At 52.3% G+C, this 27,428-nt stretch overlaps 2 protein-coding genes across 12 annotated transcripts in view; one reads left to right on the top strand and one right to left on the bottom strand.

Annotated features, from left to right (window-relative positions):
* The first annotated feature begins 516 nt into the window (after positions 1 to 516).
* Znf574 (zinc finger protein 574) lies at positions 517 to 5,845 on the top strand. The gene is made up of 2 exons (XM_075988904.1): positions 517 to 645; positions 2,881 to 5,845. Exon 2 carries the CDS (start codon positions 2,901 to 2,903, stop codon positions 5,589 to 5,591), a length of 2,691 nt encoding a protein of 896 aa, XP_075845019.1. The 5' UTR covers positions 517 to 645; positions 2,881 to 2,900; the 3' UTR covers positions 5,592 to 5,845.
* Positions 5,846 to 11,081: 5,236 nt separating this feature from the next.
* Positions 11,082 to 27,428, bottom strand: part of Pou2f2 (POU class 2 homeobox 2) — an 88,745-nt gene continuing 72,398 nt past the window's right edge. For 5 of the 11 annotated variants that reach the window (XM_075988824.1, XM_075988796.1, XM_075988891.1 and 2 more), the window contains 10 exons: positions 23,494 to 23,599; positions 23,307 to 23,398; positions 20,931 to 21,092; positions 20,636 to 20,777; positions 20,386 to 20,534; positions 20,132 to 20,308; positions 18,752 to 18,818; positions 16,934 to 17,135; positions 16,753 to 16,826; positions 11,082 to 16,480 (listed from right to left, as the gene is read on the bottom strand). In XM_075988824.1, the coding sequence (XP_075844939.1) occupies positions 16,155 to 16,480; positions 16,753 to 16,826; positions 16,934 to 17,135; positions 18,752 to 18,818; positions 20,132 to 20,308; positions 20,386 to 20,534; positions 20,636 to 20,777; positions 20,931 to 21,092; positions 23,307 to 23,398; positions 23,494 to 23,599 (1,497 nt within the window). In that variant the 3' untranslated portion in view covers positions 11,082 to 16,154. The remainder of the gene's footprint in view (positions 16,481 to 16,752; positions 16,827 to 16,933; positions 17,136 to 18,751; positions 18,819 to 20,131; positions 20,309 to 20,385; positions 20,535 to 20,635; positions 20,778 to 20,930; positions 21,093 to 23,306; positions 23,399 to 23,493; positions 23,600 to 27,428) is intronic. The other 6 variants (XM_075988853.1, XM_075988873.1, XM_075988883.1 and 3 more) reach the window with 3 other exon arrangements.

Here is a 27,428-nt window from a genome sequence, read left to right as displayed (position 1 = left end):
GTTTCCCCCTTTCACTCGGCCTGACTGCTCCTGCTTGGTCCCCGCTCCCATTCTCGCCGAGAGGTGTCTCATTTCCTGCCACTGGCCCTCGGGGGTTCGTGGGCTGTAATCCGCCGGCCTTCAGAGCACTGTGCGTCTCAATAACCCACACCAGGCTTGCCGGGCGCCCCCAAGATGGCGCCTACTGCCTCGTCCCGCCTCCCGACGTCATCGCGCAGCTCTCTGTTCAGCAGTGCCCTTTCGACCATCAAAGGCGGAGTCCAAGAAGACTTGGGAGGGGAGGATCCTCTTGGGAGGCCTAAAGGGGCGGGCACTGGCTACCTGGAGGCCGAGCGATGGGGGAATATTGCTAGAGGATTGGCTAGGCGCGGCCTGATCCCGTTCCTCCTCGCTATTGGCTAAGTCCTCAGAAACTTGAGCGCCGATTGGTCTAACGGCAGGGCCAGGAGGGCGATGATTGGGCGCATTGCGCAGTCAGCGAGGCGGAAGGTGGGAGGGGCGTTGTTGAGAGAGGGCCCCGGACGAGAGCGAGGTTGCGGAGCAGGCGAGACGACGGGCGCTAGAGAGGACGCGGTGCTAGAGTGGCTGTGCGAAGGGAGCTGCAGCCCGCGGTCCGGCCTGGGGCCGGCTAGACGGCCGAGGCGGGTGAGTTCCCGCGGGAGCGCGGAGGCCCGGCCCCCACCCCGCGCCTCGCTCGCGTCATTCGGTCTGCACGCTGAAGGCCTGAAGGAGCGCGCCCTGGGTGCGGAAGGCGGAGCGGCCGTTGGCCGCTGGGCGCGCGGGCCGGGCGGGGGCCGGGCCGGGGCGGTGTTTGGGATAGAGGGACTGGAGTTGTGTGCGGGGCTGAGTGAGGAGGGGCAGGGCTCGGGCTGCGGGCTGCGGGCTGGGGACCGACCTTGGCGGGAAGGGGAGGTCCCGGAGCTGCCTCGGCGGAGGGCTCTCTGGTTGCATGGGGTACCGGGGCCACGGGTGGGTGCGCTGGAATGGGTCCAGGATCGAAAGAGGATGATTGGAGGGCTCTTGGTTGCTGGGGTGGGGAGGTGGCCCGAGAAAGGAGGTAATGAATGCAGGGAGGGAAATCGATTTTTGCCTGGAAAGAACTAAAGCAGAGAAGGGGTTTGAGGTATCTTTAGAACTAAGAGAGCGGTCCAGGTGTGGAAAATGGGGTTAAATTAATACGGAAGGCCAATAAATCCACGGAATTGGAGGTTGGAATACCCTCGGAAAGTACTGACAACTGTCTTTATGTTCTCACGGGTATCCGTAGGTTGAACTGGGGAGGGATTGTTTTGTTTTAGGTACAGGTAAGTAGGCCAAAGTGAAGTAGTCCTGGTTGTAACTGGGGAGAGAGAAAGGTGGTAGTCTGGGACTGTTGGGGTTGAGAATGATATGTGACATACTGACAACTTTGGGATTCTGGGTATCCCCATAGTAGTAGGCTAGTGAGAAGGATTATGAAGAAGAGGGGGCTGTCTTTGGGTACTGATGGAGTGTCTATGGGAGAGACATTGGGAGCCCTGAATAGAGTAGAAACAGCGAGAGGAGAAAGGTTAAGCCACTGTGAAGGATAGGTTGGATGTCACTGGACAAGATTAGTGTGGGGGGATCTTCTTTGCAAAAAGGACAAATTTATATGGAATGGGGATTTGAAAGTTCCTGGAGTGGGTTAGGATAGACTTGGATCTTTTCTCAAAAGAAGAAAGGTTTAGATTGATACTGTTACGGGCTTATGGGATGGGCTAAGGTTGTAATGTTGGCCTGGACCTTAATGCAGAAAAGGGTAGTTTTGTTATCCCCCCCCAAAAAAAGCCCATAATAGGCATGCCTAGATGAGTTGTGGTGGCCTTAGGAAAAAGAGGGAGTCATGCCACCGAGAAAAGGAGATCCGGGTGCTCAGAGGGTCTTGATGGAGGGAGAAGGGCATGAGGAGGGTGAGAATAGTCTAGATATAAAGGATTGAGCTTCTCTGGAGTTTCTTTTAGGTAAAGGTTGATGATACGGGAGGGCTTTTACTTATTTTCCAGACAGAATTTCTCTGTGTAGCGTAACTGCCCTGTAACTTGCTCTGTGGGCCAGGCTGACCTCAAACTCAACGAACTCAGAGATCTCCCTGTCTCTGCCTCCTGAGTGCTGGGATTAAAGGTGTGTGCCACCATTGCCCAGCTGAGAAGGTCTTGATGTGCTTAGCTTGAACCAGTTTTAAGAGTCTGAGTACCAGGAAATGGTTAAGGTAGGAAGTCTGGAGATGGATTGAGTCAGGGAGAGAAAGTTGGAGATTGGGTGACTTGATGTGAGGAATCTGGGCACTGGTTGGTTAGCAGAGGTTGCGTGGCAAGAGGAGGCCAGACCACCAGCGCCTAAGGTAGAGTAGGGACGTTGGTTTGTACACCAGTTTGAGCGGCCTGAGCCTATGAGGAAGAGCAGAGTCCATGTAGGAGGGCAGCTGGGAAACAGGCCAGGGGAGTGAGGACTCTGTGGGTAGACTGGCAAAGGAGTGTTGTCCCGGGCAATGGTGAGGAGTCGCAGGAAGGTCTGTATCACAGGGAAAGCAGCTCCTGTTTTGTGGACAGGGCCTTGGGAACCTGTTCTGAGGCGTGGGAACGGAGAGGATTAACTAGGATCTGGTGGGTGGAGTTTGCTGCAAGTTCTTTGAGAAGGGAGACTTTGGGGTGGGGTCTCTAGGAACAAGACCACTGGAGAAATTTGTGTTGCCTGTTTGCTATGTTCGGGGAAGGAAGGATTTTTTGGGAGGGTGTTGGAGTGGAAAATCTAATCCAGAAGTTGGAGGAGGAAGTATGCCTGAGGGTTTAGAATGTAGAGGTGACACAGGGAAAGAACTGCCCTGGAGGATTGACTTGTCTCCACCCTCCCTTCCCTCAGCCCAGGGCCTTGCTGCTGCCATGACTGAGGAGAGCGAGGAAACATTCCTGTATATCGAGCACCGCTATGTCTGCTCTGAGTGCAACCAGCTCTATGGCTCCCTGGAGGAGGTGCTTGTGCACCAGAACTCCCATGTGCCCCAGCAGCACTTTGAGCTGGTGGGTGTGGCTGACCCTGGAGTCACAGTGGCCACAGAGGCAGCTTCAGGCACAGGCCTATATCAGACCCTCATACAGGAGAGCCAGTACCAGTGTCTTGAGTGTGGACAGCTGCTCCTGTCACCTAGCCAGCTCCTGGAGCACCAGGAGCTACACTTGAAGATGATGGCACCCCAGGAGGCAGTGCCCACTGAGCCTTCCCCCAAGGTGCCCCCCTTGAGCTCCAGCACCATCCACTATGAGTGTGTGGATTGTAAGGCTCTGTTTGCCAGCCAGGAGCTGTGGCTGAACCATCGGCAGATGCACCTCAGGGCCACCCCCACCAAGGCTCCTGCCCCCGTTGTCTTGGGGTCTCCAGTTGTCTTAGGCTCCCCTGTGGGCCAGGCCCGAGTAGCTGTGGAACATTCATACCGAAAAGCCGAAGAAGGTGGGGAAGGGGCAGCTGTGCCGTCTGCGGCTGCCGCCACGACTGAGATGGTAACAGAAGTGGAGCTGCTCCTCTACAAGTGCTCCGAGTGCTCCCAGCTCTTCCAGCTGCCGGCCGACTTTCTGGAGCACCAGGCCACCCACTTCCCTGCCGTCCCAGAGGCCGAGGAGCCTGCTACAAAGCAGGAAACCCTGATCCCCTCATCCACCGAGGTGCCAGCGTCTCTACCCGACCCCTTGCCAACCTCTGACCATAGCTATGAGCTGCGCAATGGGGAGACCATTGGACGGGATCGACGGGGGCGGAAGCCCCGGAGGAACAACAGTGGAGAGTCAGGTACAGCAGCCACCCAGGAACTCTTCTGCTCTGCCTGTGACCAGCTCTTCCTTTCACCCCACCAGCTGCAGCAGCACTTTCGGAGCCACCGGGAGGGTGTCTTTAAGTGTCCTCTGTGCAGTCGTGTCTTCCCTAGCCCTTCTAGCCTGGATCAGCACCTTGGCGACCATAGCAGCGAATCTCATTTCCTATGTGTAGACTGTGGCCTGGCCTTTGGCACAGAAGCCCTTCTCTTGGCCCACCGGCGAGCCCATACTCCAAATCCTCTGCATTCATGTCCCTGTGGGAAGACCTTTGTCAACCTTACCAAGTTCCTTTATCACCGGCGTACCCATGGGGCAGGAGGTGTCCCTTTGCCCACAGCACCAGTTCTGCCAGAGGAGCCTGCCGTTAGTGTTCCTGAGCCAGCCCCTGCTGAGACAAGAGAGCCAGAGGCCCCAGAGCTCCCAGTGTCTGAGGAGAACCCAGCAGAGCCTGCAGCTCCAGGCACTTACCGCTGCCTCCTATGTAGCCGTGAGTTTGTCAAGGCTTTGCAGCTGACCCGGCACCAGCGTTTTGTGCACCGACTAGAACGGCGTCACAAATGCAGCATTTGTGGCAAGATGTTCAAGAAGAAGTCTCATGTGCGGAACCATCTGCGCACACACACTGGGGAACGGCCCTTCCCCTGCCCTGACTGCTCCAAACCCTTCAACTCACCTGCCAACCTGGCCCGCCACCGGCTCACACACACAGGGGAACGACCCTACCGCTGTGGGGACTGTGGCAAGGCTTTCACTCAGAGCTCCACTCTGAGACAGCATCGCCTGGTGCATGCCCAGCATTTCCCCTACCGCTGCCAGGAGTGTGGACTGCGTTTTCACCGCCCTTATCGCCTGCTCATGCACCGCTACCACCACACAGGCGAGTACCCCTACAAGTGTCGTGAGTGTCCCCGCTCCTTCCTGCTGCGCCGGCTGCTAGAGGTACACCAGCTTGTGGTCCATGCTGGGCGCCAGCCCCACCACTGCCCATCTTGTGGGGCTGCCTTCCCCTCCTCACTGCGGCTTTATGAGCATCGCTGCGCAGCTGCTGCCGCCCAGGCCCCACGGCGCTTTGAGTGTGGGACCTGTGGCAAGAAAGTAGGCTCTGCTGCTCGTCTGCAGGCCCATGAAGCTGCCCATGCTGCTGCTGGTCCTGGAGAAGTCTTGGCTAAGGAACCTCCGGCTCCCAGGGCCTCGAGGGCCACTCGCACACCCGTCACTCCGTCCCCAACAACCCCTGGTGGTGCAACCTCTGCTGCCCCTGCAGCCCCTGCCCGGCGGCGTGGCCTAGAATGCAGTGAGTGCAAGAAGCTGTTCAGCACAGAGACATCACTGCAGGTGCACCGACGGATCCACACAGGCGAGCGGCCGTACCCGTGTCCAGACTGTGGCAAGGCCTTCCGCCAGAGTACCCATCTGAAAGACCACCGGCGCTTACACACAGGTGAGCGGCCCTTTGCCTGTGAAGTATGTGGCAAGGCCTTTGCCATCTCCATGCGCCTGGCAGAACATCGCCGCATTCACACGGGTGAACGGCCCTACTCCTGCCCTGACTGCGGCAAGAGCTACCGCTCCTTCTCCAACCTCTGGAAGCACCGCAAGACTCACCAGCAGCAGCACCAGGCTGCAGTGCGGCAGCAGCTGGCAGAGGCAGAGGCTGCTGTGGGCCTGGCTGTGATGGAAACTGCAGTAGAGGCTCTGCCCCTCGTGGAGGCCATTGAGATTTACCCGTTAGCGGAGGCCGAAGGGGTCCAGATCAGTAGCTGACTGGCCCCCATTTTCCTCTTCAGCGTCACCAAGCCCTGATGCTGCAGGTCTCCAACAGCCCCTTAAAACCTGTGTATATATTGTGCCCCTCTCTCCTTTCCACCACCATATAAGTTCTGTAACTAAATTTATTCTCTTCTCTGAGGGGGTTGCTCTGGGGTCCTTGATACATAAAGGACCCCTCTCCCTCCCCACCTCCACTTGTTTGGTGGTCTCCAAATGAAGCAGTCAATAAAGACTGAGTTGGACATTTTTGTGCTTTTGTCAAGCCGAGTATGTAGGGTGGATTTGGGGTATCCTGAGACCAGACACTAGCTGACCTCCCCTGGCTGCATTCCTAGCACCCCAGTAGAACTTGGTACAGTTTGCTGGATTGAAAAAGCAGCCAGAGTCCATGGCATGGTTCTTTGAAACAGACCTCTTATGTCAGATGAAGGCAGCTTGTCTTGCCACTAGAGGGCCCCTCAGCCTAAGAGAAATCTTTAAGCAATCTGGGTGTTGAAGGAGCAGGTGTTGCTGGAACATCGAGAGAAACATTGGTGCGCTTCTCAGCCCTAGCCTCCATTTCCTGCCTGATGTGGTTGCATCCCACAAAGGCATCTGGATTTCTCAAACTAGATCCCTAAAGGCAGGCAGACTTGGGTCAGGTGTGATCAGCAACAGTGGTGGAGGGGAGCTCCTGGGCTTCACCCAGTAACAGAGTTGGAAGTTCTGAGTAATGGCTTCTAGAGTAGGAAGTGCCGTGGCTCACCATGCCAAGTTGTGGCTCAGCCAATGGACATTTATTGTAGGAAGAAAGTGATGGAATGCCTGGTCAGTGTCTGTCTGGTATCTTAACTGCTCACCTTCCATACACACCCAAGAACTGCAGATTCGCTTGGGTCTCCCACATGCTGGGCAAGCTCACTACCACTAAGCTGTATCCTTATTTCTCATTTTGAGACAGGTTTTGCTGGTTGCCCAGTTGGCCTTGGGCTCACTCTGTATATTTTAGGCAGGCTCTGAGTTTGGTGGCCCTCCTGCTTCAGCTTATTGAGTAGCTGAGGTTACAAGCCTGTGCCCTTGGGTTAGTTTGATTAAATTCTGTGGGGATCATGTTTTACACAGGAGGCCTCTGGAGTGACTTGCTGACGGTCAGTTCAACCCAGGGCAGAGCTTGAATTTAAATCTAGTTTTACTTGGTTTAAGTATCCATATTTTTTTTAAAGATTTATTTATTTATTATGTATACAGAATTCTGTCTGCATGTATGCCTGCTGGCCAGAAGAGGGCACCAGGTCTCATAGATGGTTGTGAGCCACCATGTGGTTGCTGGGAATTGAACTCAGGACCTCTGGAAGAGCAGTCAGTGCTCTTGACCCCTGAGCCATCTCTCCAGCCCCTAAGCATCCTTATTTGTTCTGTCTGGCTCATGACCTTGCCTAGCAAGAAAGTGGAAGTGACTAGATGAGGATTATTCCAGTCCCTTCTGTTAGAAAGAACCCCTCTACTTAGAAGGACACTACTTGAGAGATGAAAGGAACTGGGCGGGGGATGGGACCTTAGACCTGCCCACTGGGCATGCCTGTCACTCTGTGGCTGATCTGTTGCTCAGATGAAAGAAGACCTGCCTCCTGCTTTTTATTTTTATGTCACTGTCCTTAATTATAATAATTAAGAAAACACTGGTTACAACCTGGCAAGAGGGCCCATTTGCCACACAAACCTTGTGACCTTTGATTCCCAGAGCTCATGATGGAATCAGCTCCTATAGGTTGCCCTTTAACCTCTGCCTGCCAGCTCCCATAGGTTGCCCTTTAACCTCTGCCTGCCAGCTCCCATAGGTTGCCCTTTGACCTCTGCCTACCAGCTCCCATAGGTTGCCCTTTAACCTCTGCCTGCCAGCTCCCATAGGTTGCCCTTTTTTTTTTAAAATATTTATTTATTTATTTATTTATTATGTATACATTATTCTGTCTGTGTGTATGCCTGCAGGCCAGAAGAGGGCACCAGACCTCATTACAGATGGTTGTGAGCCACCATGTGGTTGCTGGGAATTGAACTCAGGACGTTTGGAAGAGCAGGCAATGCTCTTAACCTCTGAGCCATCTCTCCAGCCCCCATAGGTTGCCCTTTAACCTCTGCCTGCCAGCTCCCATAGGTTGCCCTTTGACCTCTGCCTACCAGCTCCCATAGGTTGCCCTTTGACCTCTGCCTACCAGCTCCCATAGGTTGCCCTTTAACCTCTGCCTACCAGCTCCCATAGGTTTCTTCGACCTCTACCTGTGCACCATGGCCTGCATGCACTGGTAGTCACACAAAAACAAATGGTAAAAGTACCTGTTGGATATCTCTGTCAGTTACTTTAAACACACAGTTGGTTTTCCACTAGGATTTCTCAATCATGGATACCATCTTCAGTGCCTACCTGCCCTGCAGGAGACCTAAGCCACTAACCCCAAGTACCAGGTCCTGTTCTCCAGGAACCAACCTCCCCCCTGGGAGATCTATACTGTTTGTAAAAGCTATCTCAAGTAAGACGCTCAATAGTCAGATCCTTTGTCCTCATGAACCAGATGCAAAGCAATTGAAACAAAAGGGACAGTATTAAGGTGTTTTCAACAGCCATTAGCCCCTTGACAGTGGAGTGATCCTCCTTCATGGAGCCCCACCCCCACAAAAAAGTCAGGCAGTGGTGGCACAAGCCTTTAGTCCCAGTGCTTGGGAGGCAGAGGCAGGTGGACAGCCAAGGCTACACAGAGAAATCCTGTCTTGAAAAACAAAAACAAACTGTCTAGAAAGGTGTTGCAGAGGACCCATGTTGGGTAGCTCTCAACTGCCTGTAACTCCAGCTCCAGGAGATGAGATGTCCTCTTCTTACATACGGGCATCCTCACACACGTCATACATGGGTACATGTATGATACGTATATATGTACACATACATAAAAAGACGAAGTTGATCAACCCCCTGAGAGCTTTGATGGCTTTTGAGCCTTAGCCCTAAAGAAAGATAATACAGACTTCCCAAATCAGTGGATGTTACATGTCCCCTTTCTAAGATGTACAGCCAGCCAGCACACCCAAGGTGTAATCCAGGAGCCTGCACTGGGCAAGTAACGAAAGTGACCTCAGGCTCTTCTAAGAAAGGCTTTCCTTGCCTCACTCCCTTTGTAAGAGGACTGTTCTTGTGTACGGCCCAGGCTCCTTGCCTCAACCTCCGCATACCAGAGTTGCCAGCCTCTGCCACCACACCCGGCTGCATTGCCTGCTTTATTTAGATTTTGCAGGAGCAATAGCCAAGGGAACAAAGCACTGCCCATTAGTAGCTTATAAAACTTGACAGAGAGGCCAGCTAACTAGACAGGGCATGCCCAAGAGCCTGGACATTATTATGCTCCAGGTAGATGCATAGTGGAGGCTCCAGGACCAGAGCGTGCTCTCAAGTGTGAGTCATGGGACATCTATGGTTCTGACCGCAGCCCCTCGAAGGCCAGCGAAAATCTTCTTCAGCCAACTATACTGACTTAAGAGGGGAAAGTGCTTTAAAAAAATGATGGAGATGGGGAATGGAGAGATGGCTCAGAGGTTAAGACCACTGGCTGCTCTTCCAGAGGTCCTGAGTTCAATTCCCAGCAACCACATGGTGGCTCACAACCATCTGTAAAGAGATCTGGCGCCATCTCCTGGTGAGTATATATATAAAATAAATAAATTTTTAAAGAAATAATGGAGATGGAACCCATGGCCTCGCATATAGCTCATGTCTCCAATCTTCAGCCTTTCCTATTGGCTCACCTGGATCCCAGCATCTGTGTCCCAGACAGGACACAACAAGGACAAAAGAAGGCCAGTGGCTCTGTTGAGACCAGTTCTGATTTTCAGTGGTAGCATCTGGGAGTCACCCCAGCCCTGACCTGGGAAGTTCCTTCAGCAAATGACTAGTTCGAGATGGCAGGATAATCTGAGTTAATGTCCCTCAAAGGAGGCACATACGTTGTTATTCAATCTTACTTCAAAGTCACTGTGTGTGTGCGCGCATGTGCGTGTACATGGCTGAGGGGGGGATTGACTAGGGAGCCATATCCTCAGTCCCCTCCCCTTTTTGAGCCAGGGTCTTATTGTGTAGCTCAGATTGCTTCAAACTCTCAGTCTTCCAGCCTCATGTATTATTCTCATTTTTGAGACAAGATTTTTGAGCCCAGGTTGGTCACTTAAGTATACAAAACTGTTCCTGACCTCTGCCTCCCGTGTGCTAGGACTAGTGGTCTGTGTTCATGTTGTATGTACATGTGGAAGCTTGAGGGTAACCTCACTGTCCTCAGAAATGCTGTCCACCTCCTTTGAGTCAGGATCTCTCGTGCTGACCTGGAGTTGACCAGTTATGCTAGACTGGCTGGCCTCCCCATTCGCAGGGCTCCACCTCTCTCTGCCTTCCTAGTGCTGGGGTTCCAGGGATGGATGGAGGCATTTTTACATGCATCTGGGGCTCCACTCCAGATCCCTGTGCTTGCAAGACAAGCACTGAAGATTGAACTCTTATTATTAACTTTAATTAATTAATTTTGGTTTTTCAAGACAGAGTTTCTCTGTATAGACCAGGCAGGCTGTCCTCGAACTCAGAGATCTGCCTGCCTCTGCCTCCCGAGTGCTGGAATTAAAGGTGTGTGCCACTACTGCCCCAGCCTATCAACTCTTATTTTAAAGGTCTTTTTAGTTCTTTTGGGAGGCACCCAGACAAGGAGGTGGGCAGTACTGGCTGATTTCTTGGCTTCTTCGTGGCTTTTACTGAAGACAGTGTTATAGAGAGCTGTATATCCTCAGCATTATTTATTTAGGCTGGCTCTCACTGTGGAGACCTGATTGGCCTGACACTCAATGTGAGAGACTGGCCTCAAACGCAGAGATCTGTCAGTCTCTTCCTCCTGGCTGTTGGGATTAAAGGTATCCACCACCATGCCCAACTCTCCTAATAATTTAACCATCCCATTAAGTTCCGCAGCTCCACGAGGTAGGCATTGTCCTGTCTACCACGGAAGCCCGTGAGGTATGTACTGTCCTGTACTATAGAACCACTGCATTTTGTCTACTGAAAAATGGCAGAACTGAGATTTTTGAATTTGAATTCTTCCTAAATTCCTCAAATTTTCTGAACATAGAAAAAACATTCAGGTCTTCTAACCATTGTGTCCAATTTTCTGAATGTAGAAAAAACATTCAGGGCTTCTAACCATCGTGTGTGTGTGTGTGTGTGTGTGTGTGTGTGTGTGTGTGTGTGTGTCTGCCTAGAATGGCCTTGCCCTCATCATGTAACTCAAACAAACCTGCCCCCGTACAAGGCAGTGATCCTCCTGCTTTAGCCTTCACTGGGACTCCGGCGCCAGGCCGCCACTCCTGACCCAGTATTGGAACAGAATCATTCTTTCCCCTCCCCAGTTCACGTTTCCAACCCACACCCTGACCTGGCTTACTATTCCCAGGAAACAGAAGGCCAAGAGACACCAGACATCATTTCTCTCTGTACAATTTTTAATTTTTTATTTTTTGATGTTTGTTGTTCAGATGAATGACACAAGTTACAAAAACGGGGCCATTAAAAGAAGCACATTGTACAATGAACAAGCAGATTGAAGTTAAAAACACTGAAACACTAACCCGCTACCACAAGAAGAGACAGGGAAGGGATCTGAGGGGAGGAAAGGGGCTGCCAACACAGGTGGGTCAGACAACCAAAAGGGGAGCGACCTCGATGGGCCTGGTGGGTCACTCCAGGGCCCACTTCCTGGCCCACTACTTACCAAGGCTCCCCACTCCTGTCTCCTCCACCTGGGCATTCAAATAAATAGGTGAGGGACAGCCACACCCAAAAAGGAGGAGCCAGTCAGATCTTTACCAGGCAAAGTGGTCACTGCCCTAGTGCTTGGCCTTGGCAGGTGACAGTGGTGGCAGTCGGGCCAGAGGAGGTGACCAAAGACTAGGCCTCCTCTTCAGCCCCAAAGATGTCTGCCCTGCCCCCACTCCCCAGCTATGATCCAAAGGCCCTCTGTTCAGAAGCCCCTGTCACCCTGCAATTACATAAATAAATAAATATTGAGCCCCTGGGCTTAGAGGACAGGTTGGGGGAAGGGCAGCAGGGCTAGAGGAAAGGGGGGGCAGGGAAATAGGGGGTCACAGACAAAGTAAGTAGTCGTCTCCGTCCCAGCAATACTTTTCTGGATTTTTTTCTTTGCTCCTTTTTGCTTGTTTAGGAAGGAGCCAACACCAAGGACAAATACTTAAAAATATACATTATTTTTTCTTTTTTTTCCCGAAGCCTTTGTCATCGTCGTCTTGCTTTGGAGACTGCTGAGGTCAAAGTTTAAACCGCACAAAAGAACCGCGGCTTAAAGTTTTTGTGGTTTTTTTTTGTTTTGTTTTTGTTTTCTTTTTTATTGTCTTTTTATTTGTTTGTTTTGGGTTTTTGTTTTTTTATTTTTTTTATTTTTTAAATTTTTTATTCTAATTTTTTTCACTTTTTTTCCCAACGTATAAAAAGGTAGCGGAGTTGTCTGTGGTTTTTTTTTTCTTTTTTTCTTTTTTAAATGGTTAAATCTTTGGTTTGTTTCTTTTTTTCTCTTGGAGGCCTTTATCTCTCGCACTTGCCTTTCCCACTCAGAGACAGGTGGGGGCCATGTGTCTCAATCTTGCTCATTAGTCTCTCTCACCCTGGGTGAGATGGAGAGAGAGGCACCCTTGGAATGAGCTGAAGGAGAAAACCTAGTCAGGCCAAGAAGTCATTCCCCTGACTTGACTAGTTCCTGGCTGGAGCTCCCAGGGTAAGGGCTTGGAGACTCTCTTGGTCTTCTGGGAAGATGCATAAGACCCCAGTTTCTAAAGGGGCTTGGGAACCCCATCCATCCATCCATCCATCCATCCCTCAACCACCCCTATACATACATCCAGCCCCTTCCTCCCACTTCTGTCCCTACCCTGTCCCTCCAGAAGGGAACAGAGAGGCGGTTTTGTTACTGGCATTATTTATTTTTGGCACAAATGGCCCACCGTTGGGGCGGACCAGTCTCTGCTCCTCCCTAGGGGGAGTCAGGGCTGGAAGAAGGGAATGTCAGAACACTGCCTTCACCCAGTCCACTCAGCTCTCCCTCAGCCCAGGCCCCTGGTCCACCATCTGAATCTAAGCTGGAACAGGGTCTCCCTCCCCCACTCCATATAAAGCGTCCTAGCCCTCCAATCTCGCTCACACACAGACACACGGACACAGGCTCTGTACAGACCACAAAATAAAAACGATGAGATAGTTTTGTTTCCCGGAGTCGAGGCTGGGGTGACGGAGTGGAAGGGGCAGGTGGGGGCAGGAGGGACTAGAAGTCTCCCCACCTTCCCAAACCTAGCTCCCCCAAGTCCCCAGCCCCTTGCCCTGGCTGGCCCCCAGCCAACGATATTTGGTTTCTTTTTTTTTTTTTTAACATTAAAGTTCTGAGGTATTTGGTGCCTTATCTCGAGTCCTCGGAGGAGGGGTCCCGGGGGGGGGGAGACCTGGGGCTCACCTGCCCCTCCCTCCCGCCCTCCCACCCCTTCCCAATATTTGGTTTCACAGCTGTAGTTAAAGCTCGGGATTTGGTTAGTTTTCCCCTCCCAGGATTTTTTTCCTTGTTTTTCATTTCCCAGTGTGGGGGTTGGATGGGGAGGGTCCCCACCACCCCCAGTGCATGGGGGGTCCCCTCCACCAATGTCAGGGCATCTGCCCATCCCTGCCCCCTGCTTCCTGCTCTCTTTCTGCCCCATTCCTCCACACTGGAGTAGGGAGAGGTCCCAGGTAGGGACTTGATAGGGAGGAAGCAGGATGAATTGGGTGGTGAATCCTGGATTTTTCTCTTTTTTTTCTTTTTTTTTTCTTTTTGGTCTAGAATCATAGTTTATGTTTGAGTCATCTCCACCATGCCTTCCATGCTGCCTGTCTTCTCAGAGGGTTTTTGGGGGGTTGTTTGGTTGGTTGGTTGTAACTCCTTCATTCTGCTCTGTTCAAATGTCTTCCTATCCGGTCAGGAGCCCTTGGCCCCTTCTCCAGCTGTGGGTTGGGGTCCAGGCCTTCTCGCTAGCCGCTTCTCAGGAACGTATAATGGACAAACTCAGAGGTAGGGTGAGGGCAGGGAGTCGGTTCAGCAGAGCTGTGTACATTCCAGCGAGGATAGGTGGACGAGGTGCCAACCCCATTGGTGCCTGGTGGGGGGGCAACCACTCCACCAGGATTGGGTAAGGCACCCAAGGCCCCGAATTAATCTGGAGTCTCTGCTACCTCTGGGGCCCAGCCCGACAGTTTTGCTTTTGGGTGGGAGAAGGGAGACCAGAAGAAAAGAGAACGCTGAGACCTAGGGGCTCTGGCTGCCTCTCTCCTCAGAGTGTCTAGGATGGAAGGGGAGCCCTGAGCCATTGCCCAGCTCTTCCCTCCCTCTGCTCCTGCCCAGCCAGGGGCAGGGGTCACTCTGATTTCAATGGCTCGCGTCCTTCACAGCAACTTTGGTTTGAGGAGAGATACAGAAAGAAGGCTATCAAGAGATGTGAGGGAAGAATGAAGAGAGGAGAGGGGGGAGGGAGAGGAAGTGAGGGAGGAGAGAGAGAGAGAGAGAGAGAGAGAGAGAGAGAGAGAGAGAGAGAACAGAAACAGAGACCAAGAGGGAATCAAACTACCCAACAGTTGGTTTTCCTTCACCCATTCTTTTTGCTTTCCTTTTTTTTCTTTTAAAGCTTTTTCAGTTGATTGGGGGGAGGCAGGGAGGGAGCTTGGGGCTCTTCACCCTCGTCCCTGACACCCTCTCTCAGCCCCACCCACCCGCTTCTGTCCACCCTGGCTGAGGGACAGGCCCCCCCAGCCCCCCCTCCAGCTTTCCGAAGACGACGTCCATGAGGTATTTGTGAAGAGAAAGAAGCATCCATCGTTCCATCCGCCTTGGGGACCAAAGGCCTGGACCACTGTGCAGGGCTCGGCTCCACCTTGCGGCTCCTTCTTGTCTTGAAGAGTCCTAGTCTTCTTTCCCATATATATATATCTATATATATCTATAAATTCTTTTTTCTAGTTTTAATTTATTGTTTGTTTGGTTTTCTGTTTTTGTTTTTTGTTGTTTTGTTTTTTGGTTCAAAACTTTGTTGACCTCCACGATAGAAGGAGGACAAGGCGGCTCCCAGCAGCATCCCCTCTGTCCACTGTTGAGATATGTCCAGGAATGGGCAAGTACAGGGTCCAGCCAAGACTCATGGAGGTCTCATGGGAGTGGTGGCCACCACAGTGCCCTCTTGCATGGGGAACCACAGGACATGGCAATGTCACCACCATGTGGACCCTGATGGAGATGCCATCCGGAGGAGCCCACAACTGGGGTGTGTGCGTGTGTGCATTGGGGAAGGGAAGGGAGAGGTATCTGCCAGTGTCAGAAAGGGCATAGGGTGGGGGAAGTGAGGTGAGTTATCTTTTTGGTTTCTGGTTAATGTTAAAGAACGTGAAGGATTCCACGGATAGGCACTGGAATATGATTTTTTTTTCAGGGAAACTGACAGACAAGATGGAAAGAAAGACAACTTGGATGCTCTCACCTCATCGCCCTTTGCTTGAAACAACCACCTTCCCAGTCAGGGGAAGAGGAAGACTCCAGACAGAGAGGGTGATGGAGCTGAGGAGGGGCTTTGGAGAGCTGGAACTTGGCAAAAAAATAAAATTAAATTAAAAAAATTAAAAAAAAAAGGCCTAGCCCACCCTTCAAAGGGAGAGGAGAGGTACAGGGAACAAAAAGCCCATACCCAGGCCTTCCTCTGAACTCTCCCCAGGCTGGGGGTTGGGGGGATTAAAGCAAGACCCCCTGCCCTGTCTGGGAGAGCTGGGGGGCAAGGGAACACACGGAAGGGACACATTCTGTTGAGCACAACGCTAAAAATTCTGTACATCCTTTGGGTGAAGCTACTGAATATTTGGTGTAAGGTTGTTCGGTCCTTCCTCTTGCCTTCTGGAAAAGACCATTTGGCAGGTAGGTGGCTCTGGGCCCTGGGCCTCCTGCCCCAGGCAATGCCCTGTCTCCATTGGCCCAGGGCTGGGGCTGGGCCAGCAAGCCAGCACATTCTCTAGTTCCTTCTCTGCCACCCCCAGCGGGGGGTAAGGTTAGGAGTTGGTCCCACAGCCAGGGCTCAGCCGCATGAGGTCCGACCTGCTGGAGGCTGCTCCGCTCCTGGCTGAGGGTTCTTATTTGGTGTCATAGCAGTGAGCACTCCAAGATCTGGCTCGCAACTGGTTTTTGGTTTGTTTGATTTGGGGGGGGGTTGTTTGGTTGGTCTGGGGGCGTTTTTGTTCGTTTGTTTTCATCTCTGGTTCCTTTAGGGAAGCTGGTTTCTGTTGTGAATATTTTTGGTTTTCTTTTTTGTTGGTTTCTTTTTCTTTTCTCTCTTAATTTTTTTTTTTGGTTGATTTTTGGCATTTCCTCCTTTGTCACTCCTGCTCTCAGGATCCACTGTGTCCCCCACCAGCCTCCGCGCCCCTTCTTGGGTGGGGGACCAATGTCGGGGGAGTGAGAGGAGTAGGAGGGGAGGTCTGGCGGGCTCTCACTCGGCCTTGGACCCTGCCTCGGGTCCCCCTGGGCCTCCGGGGGTCTGTGCTGCCACCTCACTGCAAGTGGAGGATGATGAGGACGAAGAAGACGAGGAGAGCCCAGGAGACTTGCTGGAGATGGAGGCTGCCACAGCTGCAGCTGCTGCTGAGACCAGGCCCACGCCTGGCGGGGCACTGAGCAGGGGCAGCCCAGCGTGATTCAAGAAGAGAGGCGAGGTCACTAGGCCGGGGCTCCCTGGGGCCGCACCGGCTGCCCCCAGCACCAGGTTCCCGCTGCCATCAAGGCTGGTAAGGGGCAGGGTTCCACCAGAGGCCAGGGCTGGTGAGGAGAGAAGAGGCTGAGCTGGAGGTAAACCAGGCCATGGAGACCTTCGCCTCCTTGTGCCCTGCCTGAGCGCCCCCGGCTCCCCATCTGAACCACTGACTCCCATCAATCAGTAGCCCTCACACCTTCCCCAAACACAGACGGGGATGAAGAGGCAAGCAATGCAGTGAGCAGGGCGGGATGACATGGCTGGGGTAGCAATGAGGGGCTCGAGGCCCAGTAGGGGGAGGACTGGTGGCAATGGGGTGACATGAGGCGGCACGCACCTTGGATAGTGGCCAAAGGGTTGTTGCTCATGAGGGCTGGACTCAGCCCAGAGCTCAACCCCACCATTGTGCTTCTGCAAGAGCAAAGCAGAGGCATTAGCGGGGAACCCAGGACAGAACTGGGGTGCATCTCCCCACCCTGCAAGCAGCTGCGACCTCCCACCTGTAGTTGCGCACTTACCCCGTGCTGGGGTTCAGGCCCGACAAGCCGATAGCTGAGTGGCTGCCTTGAGGGCTTGGGTTTGTGCTGTTGGTGGTGGCCGGGGGTGGGGGAGTGACAGAGGGGATGGAATTGAGGGGGGGCGCAGCTACGCCCCCACCCCCACCCCCTCCTGCTGTCCGGCTGGGGTGAAGCGTCCCCACAGCTGAGGATAAGGTAGTAACTGTCAGAGAGAGACAGAAAGCAGTCTTCAGCTTTCTCCGGTCCCTTGTTAAGGAAGTCACAGCAACCCCTATTGCACACCCAGAATCTCACCAGTCAGAACAGCACACTGTCCCAAACCCCTCCCTCATAGTAATTACACCCCCATCTCATGACAGTCACAATAATCACTGGCACTGACTGCAAACCATGCCCCCAAACACCCTGACATTGACAAGAAATGGGTTGCCTAGGAGACATGTTCCTATGGCTCCCTCCAGGGGCCAAAATGAGTCCCCAGGACTTCTGTGCTGCTGGGAGCTTAGGAGTGGGCCACTGAGGACCAAACTGTTGGAGCCAGAACAGATCCCATGGTTAGTCCCAGCTGTGCCCCATGGTGAGCACCTCAACTTCTCTCACCTTCAGGTCCCTCATGGAAAATGGGGGAAAAAATGGGACCAATCTCATGAGCCAGGTGTGAGAATTTAGTCAGTTGATTATACTTTATCAAGAACCTGGACCAGGGAGTGCCAGTTTCTTCTTACTAGTTCATAATCCTCCACTTAACTATTTCTTAACCCGAGAGGAATAGTAGAGCTTGTGTTATTAAAAATTTGTACAGGGGGCTGGAGAGATGGCTCAGAGGTTAGGAGCACTGGCTGCTCTTCTAGAGGACCTGAGTACAATTCCCAGTAACAGATGGTGGCTCAAAACCATCTTTAATGAGATCTGGTGCCCTCTCCTGCCATGCAGGCAGAACACTGTAAACATAATAAATAAATAAATCTTTTTAAAAAATTGTACAGGCTAGAGAAGTGGCTCCGCAGTCAAGAACACTGGCTGCTCTTTGAGAGGACTCAGATTCCATTCCCAGCACCCACATGGCTGCTCACAGCTGTCAGTAACTCCAGTTCCTGGGGATCTGGCGCCCTCTTCTGGCATCTGTTGGACACCGTGTGTTCATGATGCACAAAAGAACACATAAAATAAAAACAAACATTTAAAACCTTTAAAAAAAATAATCAGTTGAGTAGTGGTGGCAAATCTTTAATCCCAGCACTCAGGAGGCAGAGGCAGGTGGATCTCTGAGTCTGAAGCCAGCCTGGTCTACAGAGTGAGTTCCAGGACAGCCAGGGCTACACAGAGAAACCCTGCCTCAAAAAACCAAAAGAGAAAAAAAAACCAGACTGATGATGGCCCCCAGAGCCCTATGCACATTGATGAAGCTCCATCATTGAGTTTGTACCAGTTCTTCCTACACTCTTTCTAGAATGTGTGTGTGTGTGTGTGTATACAGATCTTGTGTGTGCGTTATACACTCGTGATAATTATATAAAACCTGAAGCTCAGAGACTCGAAACAAGTTCCTGGGCTCGCAGGGCATATACATGACAGGCACAGGGACAACGACTCAAGTGTGTCCCCTTCCAGCAACCTTCACACTTTCTCACGGGGAACTGTGAAGCTGACTAGGGGTTGCTCTGGTGGACAATGTGAGGGACCTGCCCACTGCTCTTCCTGTCCCCCACCACCACCCAAGACTCAGCCTTGAGGTCCACGGCTGCCCAGAGCCATTGCTAACCCTCAGACTGTGGCCCGTGCAGCGCCCCCCTAAACCCCCCTCAGCCTGCCTCTAACCTGTTGTGCTCAGGCTGCTAGAAGCTTGGGACAGTGGTAAGGTCCCTGCGCCCCCTTGGGGTGTGACCTGGGGAGAGAGGAAAGAAAGTATGGTAAGACACTGTCACAGGGGAGCCTCCCACAGTGTTCCCTGTGCACACGGCTCCAGTTGCCCCCACACAGAGTGGGGTAACAGGACTCCAGGGGCAATGCTGCATTTAGATTCTGCCACTCATTTTCCATCATCCTCTCCCACATGTACCCCAGGTAATCCTGGGCCACAAGCAGAAGGCGCAGTGTGACTCTCAGCTGAGAGAGTCCCCCATCTCTCCTCTGACACCATCCTGTCCAGCTACTGTCCCTGAGGAGCTGCGGACTGTGACTGACCAGCTGCTCTGTCTGGTCCTGCTGTTCGCTCTCCTGCCTGTGTAAGAGTCCAGCAAGCCTGGATTACAAAGTAAATGGGAGAGGCGGGAGGATCAGGAGATCAGAGCCCTCTCCCCCAAATGAAAGGGCTGATGTGTCCTGAGGCAGTCTCACCCCGCCTTCAGTCCTAGAAGCCCTAAGCCATCTCCCCACATCTCTCCCCGACTCCAAACCTCTTACTAACCTGATGGAGATTTCTGGTAAAACGAAAGGCATCTGCCCCTGCAGGAACTCCACTCCCAACCCCCTTCCCAAAAGCTTTCTCCACACTGCCTTGCGCTGGGATTTGGCGCATCTTGGCATCTGCGCCCGTGTGCATCTGGACCTGGTAGCAGGTGGCCCTCTTGGTGGTCCTCCTTCACATGGCTGGCTAACTTGCAAAGGGCCCTTTCTTCCTCCCCAGCCCAAGAGTTGAGGGTTTTCTCTCTGGACATCAAAGTCCTTTTCACAAACAGAAATAAAGGGACGGAACAAAGGATGTCCCCAGTGTGTCTGGTTGTGGTGCTGCAGGTACCTCAGGGGTCTAATGGTGGCCCTGCCTGTCTCAGTGGGTGGGAGCCCGTGTGGTCCTACTTGGGTCATGATGACTAGTCCTATCCCTCCCTCATGGTGATGCCAGTGTGTATGTGGGAGCCTGTACCCACCACATAATACCACAACTGGGGCCTGGGAGATGGTTTGGTAGGTAGAGTCACTTCCTGCCAAGCCAAATGACCTGAGTTTGATCCCTGGAACCTTCATGGTGCAAGGAGAGAACCCACTCCCAAGAGTCGTCACCTGACCTCCACTCAGGTTGGGAGGCATGTTTTCCTGGAAACTAGGTTCCTTGATGACCGTGATGTGTATGTGACATAGTGCCCCCAGAACCAGCTCCTCTGGTCTCTCTTCTAAGTAAGTTTGCTTCACCCAGATGCCTACAGGTTTGTGCCCCAACCCGAGTCCCACACCTAGCCCTCCGGCCCCAGCTCTGGGTACCAGGTGAGGGCTGTAGCTGGTCGGCTTTCCCGGGCTGGGCAGCATGGGGGCGGCACTGCAGGGGTTGATGCGTTTCTCCTTCTGGCGCCGGTTGCAGAACCAGACGCGGATCACTTCCTTCTCCATGTGCAGCTGCTCCGCGATCAGCAGGATCTCCTCTGAGGTAGGCTTCTGGTTCTACAGGCAGAGAGTTGTTGGTGGAGCTGGGTCCATCTACCTGATACCCTTCCCGGCCGCCAGGGGGCGAAGCTCACCGCTAGAAAACTCTTCTCTAAGGCGAAGCGGACATTCGTCTCGATGCTGGTTCTCTTCTTGCGTCTCCGCCCCGGCAGCCCGTCGAAACCCAGGCTGGGGCTGCTCAGCTGGTTGGGGCTGGGTAGGCTTGAGTCCACAGACATAGTTTCTGGGAAGACAGGAGACAAGGATGTGAGTGATCGCTTCCCACCCTGTTCTGGTCTATACCAATTCCCCGTGAGTTCCGTTGGCGCCTCTGGCCAAGCTCACCTGCGTCATTGAGCCACTTCTCCAGGAGGGGCTTGAGTTTGCACATATTCTTGAAGCTCAGGTTAAGGGCCTCGAAACGGGAAATGGTCGTCTGGCTGAAGTCGTTGCCATAGAGCTTACCCATGGCCAGGCCCACATCACCCTGGCCCAGAGAGGAGGAGGTGAGGTTTTGGAAGTCAAGGCGGGGTCTCCTGGTCCAAGGCCAGATCCAAATACTCCATCAACTGATCAGGACCCCTGCATCTTTGTTCTGTCACCTCCCGCACACCCGCCGCCCCATAAAGTGGTCCCAGACCTGCGTGAAGCCCAGCTTGATGCGGCGTTGCTTGAAGGTGCGAGCGAATTGTTCCAGTTCCTCCAGGTCGCTAGGCTCCTCCGGGTGGGATGGCGGCTCCAAGCATTTTGGGGGCTGCGGGTGTGAGAGGTGCGGGTCGGGCAGCGTGGGGCGAGTCACAGCCTGGTGGGGTGGGCGGGTGGATGGGATGCAGGATGGAGGACCCGAATGTGCCTAAGCAGTGGTTGTGCGTCTGCCCTCTTCAGATTCCCCTTACCTGCCCAGGACACCCGCACTAATCGCTAATCCTGTTAAATGTGTGGCTCTGTTGTTCACCATGGTCCTCTCAATTACCAGAACTCTTGGCCTTCCCTAAGAGACCTGAACTCCTAGAAGGAGCAGCCAGTGTCTTTATGTGATGGCTCAATGGGTTCAAAGCCTAGAGGTGGGGGCAGTGGGTTCATCCTCCATCATCCTTCACCACTGACGTTTGGAGTAGCGCAGACAGTCTTACCCTTCCTTGTGCCTACATTCCCTTCCATAGAATGGACACCATCACTATGACTCTGCCTGCCCACTGAATTGTTAGGGATTAAGGTTACTAATTAGCAAACTGTCCAACGCCCCCACACACATAGGTACAAGGTGAAGTCTGAGGTTCCATCTACAGATGTGGCGATAATGTGTAGAAGTCTGGACTGCAAATGAGTACTGTTTAGGCTGAGGATGCTGAAGGTGGGGAGGTGGTGCACGCGGAGGACGGAAGGCATATGGGATCTATCTTGAGCTCAGTTTCACTGTGCATTTAAAGCTGCTCTAAAAAAAAATAAAAGCCTGAGAGCACACGCACAGCAGCGCAGGAGAGCAAGACAGGAGGCTCGGAATTTTAAGGTCAGTTTGGGCTACAGTATGAGTTCAATGCCAGCCAGAGCATCTCAGAAAGATCATCTCAAATTAAAATGTGAAAAGAGGGCTGGCTGGGGACTTAGTTCAGTGATAGAGCCTCTGCTTAGGATCCCCCAGTGAGGAACTGGGGCCATGGCTCAGCGGTAGAGCCCCTGCCTAGAGTCCCCCATTGAGGGGCTGGGGTGTGACTCAGTGGTAGAGCCCCTGCCTAGAATCCCCCAGTGAGGGGCTGGGGCATGGCTCAGTGGTAGAGCCCCTGCCTAGAATCCCCAGTGAGGGGCTGGGGCATGGCTCAGTGGTAGAGACCCTGCCTAGCATACTCAAAATCCTGGGTTGACTCTGTAATATTACCAAAATATAAATAAAATAAAACAAAGTCTTAAAAATGAATCGTTTGCAAAGAGAGGAAAAAGTAGAGGAATGAATAAGGAGGACAGTTGGAGGATGGACAAGACGCACCACCTTTCTCTGGCGTGATTCACTGACTTAAAAAGGAGAGGTTGGAAGCAGGTGGTTGGTACAGGGATGACTGTGTCCGGAATCTTTGATGTCCTAAAATTCTGGGGTGGGTATGTTTGGGAAGTCATGGTGATGCAAGCCCCTGTTCAAGGCATCACTTTGTAATCAGACACATCAACAGTTTGGTAGCGGCAGGACTATCATCCGGGGAGAGGGAGCTAAGGATGCCACCCACCCCATGGCAGGCAGGACACAGGACAGCACTAGCAGCCAAATAGGTTCCAACCCTGCTGTCACAAGAATGCTTAGCCTTTTGGGGCATTTGGAATTTGGCAGCCTGTGCTGGCCTGTGAACTTTTCAATCTTCACACATACATGTGTGTGCACGTGTATGCTTGTGTGTATGTGTGCGTGCAAGTGGTTGAGTGTGTGCACACGTGTGTGTGGAGGGCTGAAGTCAACATCAGGCAGGTGTCTTTTCTCAATCACTTGCTACCTTATTTTTCATTCTTTCTTTTTTCTTTTTGAGACAGGGTCTTTCAGTGGACCTGAAAGTTATTGATTTAGCTGGGGTGGCTGGCCAAGGATCCACCAACGTCAGCCTCCATGCCCCCCAGGATGAAATTACTCCCATGTTCAGCTTTTAGCCCCTCAGTCCTGAGGATTCCTTGAACTTGGGTCCTTGTATTTATGCAATGGGCACTTTGCCAACTGAGCCACCTCCCCAGCCTCTGAGTTAAAATATTTCATCAGGTTTGCAAAAGCATCCATGTTCAGAAAGGTTTTGGAACCACCTTCTGGTTTGAGTCCCTTCATTGTACGAAGCACCCAGACATGGAGCCTGGTTTCCCTGAGTTCCTTATACAGCAAGTGGATGGCAGAATAGCGCGGGGACTCAGGTCCCTCAACTGCTCAAGGATGTGTGGTGGGTTCATGAAGCAGAGACTCTCACAGCCTCCACCCCACTCCTATCCACTCAGCCTTAGCTCACTCCCCTGCCAGAGGCTTGACAAACTCTGTGGAAAGTCTTACCTGTGTAGAGAGTCCAGCCCGGGGCTGGGAGGTCAGGAGAGCTCCCTGGGTTTGCTGAGGTAGCTGGAATAGATTTGGCGTCGGTAGCAGGCCTAGAGAGACAAGAACACAGGAGGTGAGTGGGTGAGGGGCAGGTGATGGGATACGGAAAGCAGAAGGGAGAGTGTCTGCTGGGCTGGGATCTCACCTGGCTGACTCTGCTGGGCCTGTGGCAGCAGGAACTGAGCAGGTGGCTGGAGGTGGTGGCCGGGGACAAGCACCAGCTGTTGTAGCTGGAGGAGTTGCTGTATGTCCTGGCAGACAGACAGAAAAATAGACTGAATCCTGGCTTGATCTCCCCCTTCTGCAGCATGTGAGCCCCCAATGGGGCTGAAGGCAGGAGTCGTGTAGCCTGGTACAGCAGGCTGCGGTCTACCGGACTTGGAACGACACACTGGCCATGGGACACCTGGATGTCCCCTCCTCCATGTTGCCCCGGGAGGGCTTGCTCTTTGCCTTCCCCTTCCTGGTGAAATATTTGCTTTGCCTTACATTCCCACAGAACAAATAGACTTGTTTAAAAATGTAAACCAGGTTAAGTCTTTTTTCCCTTTCTAAAATGATCCCAAGGCATGTGGTATGATGTCTGGAATTATCTCTAACGCGCTCCAGCAAATAGCAGGTGTGTGATTGGTATGGACGCCCGGAGGAAAGCTCCGGCGCTAATTTAGGTTGAGAAAAGAGCTCAGAATGTGAATCTATTTGGAGATAGGGTCTCTGCAGATGATCAAGTTAAAACAAGGCCATGAGAGTGAATTCCAGTGCATTATAGTTGATAGCATCATTAAAAGGGGAAAATTCAGCCAGGCAGTAGCAGCGCACGCCTTTAATCCCAACAGTCGGGAGGCAGAGGCAGCCAGATCTCTGGGAGTTCGAGCCCAGCCTGGTCTACAAAGTGAGTTCCAGGACAGTCAGGACTACACATTGAGACCGTTTCAAAAAACCAAACCAAAACAAAAAATGGAAAATTCATGTCAGGAGTGGTACTGCCTGCTTATAGTTAAAAGTTTCATTTCAAGGGGTGCGGATCTGGGGAGATGACTTAGTGGTTAAGAGGACTTGCTGTTCTTCCAAAGGATCTGGGTTCAAATCCCATCTTTGATACCTGGCAGCTCACGACCGCCTGTAATTCCAGGACTGGAGAAACTGACACCCTCTTGGCTTCCATGGGCAGCCACACACATGACACACACACACACACACGACACACACAGCCACACACGTGACACACACAGCCACACATGTGCACATAAATAAGAGTAACAAAAATTATATCCTTTTTTGTTTGTTTCTTTTTGGTTTTTGGAGACAGGGTTTCACTGTGTAGTCCTGACTGTCCTGGAACTTGCTCTGTAGAGCAGGCTGGCCTCACACTCACAAAGATCCACCTCCCTCTGCCTCCAAAGTGCTGGGATTAAAGGTGTGCGCCACCACTGCCCAGCTCAAAAATAAAATCTTATAAAAAGAAAAGGACTGAAAGTGTTAGCTCAGTGGTAGAGCCCCTGCCTAGAATCCCCCAGTGAGGGGCTGGGGTGTGGCTCAGTGGTAGAGCCCCTGCCTAGAATCCCCCAGTGAGGGGCTGGGGTGTGGCTCAGTGGTAGAGCCCCTGCCTAGAATCCCCCAGTGAGGGGCTGGGGTGTGGCTCAGTGGTAGAGCCCCTGCCTAGAATCCCCCAGTGAGGGGCTGGGGTGTGGCTCAGTGGTAGAGCCCCTGCCTAGAATCCCCAGTGAGGGGCTGGGGTGTGGCACAGTAGAGAACTTGCCTAATACATGTGAGACCAGTGATTTAAATGCCCGGTACTGTTGTGACCAAACAAACAAAAAGGATGTGTTGGCAAGATGGCTCAGTGGGTAAAAGTGTTTGCTGCCTATCCTGACAAATGATCTCCAAACCAATGCCTGACCTCCACACGTACGTCATGGCCCATTTGCAACCCCTTTCCCCACACACAGAATAAAGTTTTTAAGGGGGGAGAATTTTGATAGAGACACAAATAGAGCAGAGATGATGTAAACAGATGCAGGAAAGAAGACCGTCTACAAGCCAGAGAGAGAAGACCAGAGCCCCTGCCCACACCGCCAGGTTACATTCCTCGCTTCCAGAACCGTGAGAGAGCACATGTCTACTGTGATGTCGCCAGACTGTGGCTCTTTCAAGGCCCACCAGCGGTGGAACATGGGTGAGTGACCCGATTCCACGATCAGCGACAACACAAACTTCCATATGTGGTCATGGCATCCTATGTCCCGTTTATATGCCATTTGCGTGTTAAAACTCCAGAGGCTTCCAGGTGCCGTCAACACAGGTGTGCTTGGTTAGTGGGGACCCACTGAGCTGCGTGCTTGTGACCGGCATACTTCCCTGCATTTGTCCTATGTTGGTAACTATGGCATCCGTCGGGACTGAGTCTACACTACTCCCGGACCCCAGATGCCCTAGCCCTCTACAAGTTCCCTGACTGTCTCCCTCCAGCCCCAGATCAGCTGAGGAGGAACGAGGTATCTATTGATAGCAGAGCCTTCCAAGGCTCTGAGTCTAAATCTACAGTAAATGTTCACTGCTTCTCCTCCCCTCCCCACCTCCCCCCCGACCCCCCCCCCCCGTTCTGGTGAAGCTCTGCCCAGCCTGAAATTGTGTGGGATCAGGTGGCCTTGAATGATCTCTCTTGGCTCAGCGCCCCCCCACCCCAGTGCTGGGATCCCAGGTATGTGCCACTGTACCTGGCTGACGTTTTTCTTACAGAAGCTCTCCTAACAGTCCACCCTTCAGGGCCCACAAAGGGTACCCATCCCTGCTCTCTACTGCCCTTCTTACAGGGTGGCGCATTTGCTAATATGTATTCTTCCTATGCTAGGCTGAACCAAGCAGGCAAGGGTGTGTCCTATGCAAACAAACAAACAAACAAAGCCAACAACTTAGCCATCCCCAGTCTGGCGACTCAAGCTGAGACTGGGGTTCAGCCTTGATCCCCACCTTCCTTCCCTCTCCCCATCCGTGCAGTCCATCCCCATCTCCCATCTCTCTATCTCTGTCCCTTTTCCACTGTCGCCATCCCGGTTCCAATGTCAGCACCATCTACCCCGAGGCACCTGTTTCCTCTGAACAACCAGAGCAGGTCTCCTTCCGAGTCAAGGACTCACAGAGCTGGGCTTGGCTTGAAATTCCCTACGTAGCTGAGGATGACCGTGAACTCTTCATCCCCCTGTCACACGTGTGTGCATGGGGGTGTGCACACATCCTTCCGCTGCACATGGAGGTGTGTGTGGGGGTGTTCACGTAGAGAAGAAGGAGTCAGATCCCTCCCAGGTCACAAAACACCAGAGACCCTTTGTGGCTTATTACACAAATATTGGGATCTGAACCTGTCTTGTCAGGGGGAGTGCCTTTGGGCTGAGCCATCCTGATGGCCCCACTGTTATTAGCACATATTAATTACGTAGGACAGTGGGTTTCATGATGGCATTTCCATACCGTACCTAATGTATTTCTGACATACACCCTCTCCTGTCCCATCCCACTCCTACTGACATGTTCCACTTACATGACCTTTTGGGGTACACATGTGACTTAATGGAATTTTTTTTAATCTTTTTTTTTTATTTCCACAATTTTTTTTGGAAAATGCAAAACGCAATGAAGAAAAAAATTTAATTTATTAGAAGAGAGGTTTATTATAGAAGAGAGAGTGGAAAATATACTTCCGCATTGGCACAGGGAACCACTTCCTAAATAGAACCCCAGCAGCACAGACACTGAGAGAAACAATTAATAAATGGGACCTCCTGAAACTGAAAAGCTTCTGTAAAGCAAAGGACATGGTCAACAAGCCAAAACGACATCCTACAGAATGGGAAAAGATCTTCACTAACCCCACATCAGACAGAGGGCTGATCTCCAAAATATACAAAGAACTCAAGAAATTGGACACCAAAAGAACACATAATCCAATTAAAAAAATGGAGTATAGACCTAAACAGAGAACTCTCAACAGAGGAATCTAAAGTGGCCAAAAGACACTTAAGGAAATGTTCAACATCCTTAGTCATCAGAGAAAGGCAAATCAAAACAACTCTGAGATTCCAT

This window comes from Microtus pennsylvanicus, chromosome 1, assembly GCF_037038515.1.
Source record: "Microtus pennsylvanicus isolate mMicPen1 chromosome 1, mMicPen1.hap1, whole genome shotgun sequence".
In the NCBI taxonomy this organism is placed as follows: Eukaryota; Metazoa; Chordata; class Mammalia; order Rodentia; family Cricetidae; genus Microtus; species Microtus pennsylvanicus.
This window is presented reverse-complemented; position numbering and strand designations above follow the sequence as displayed.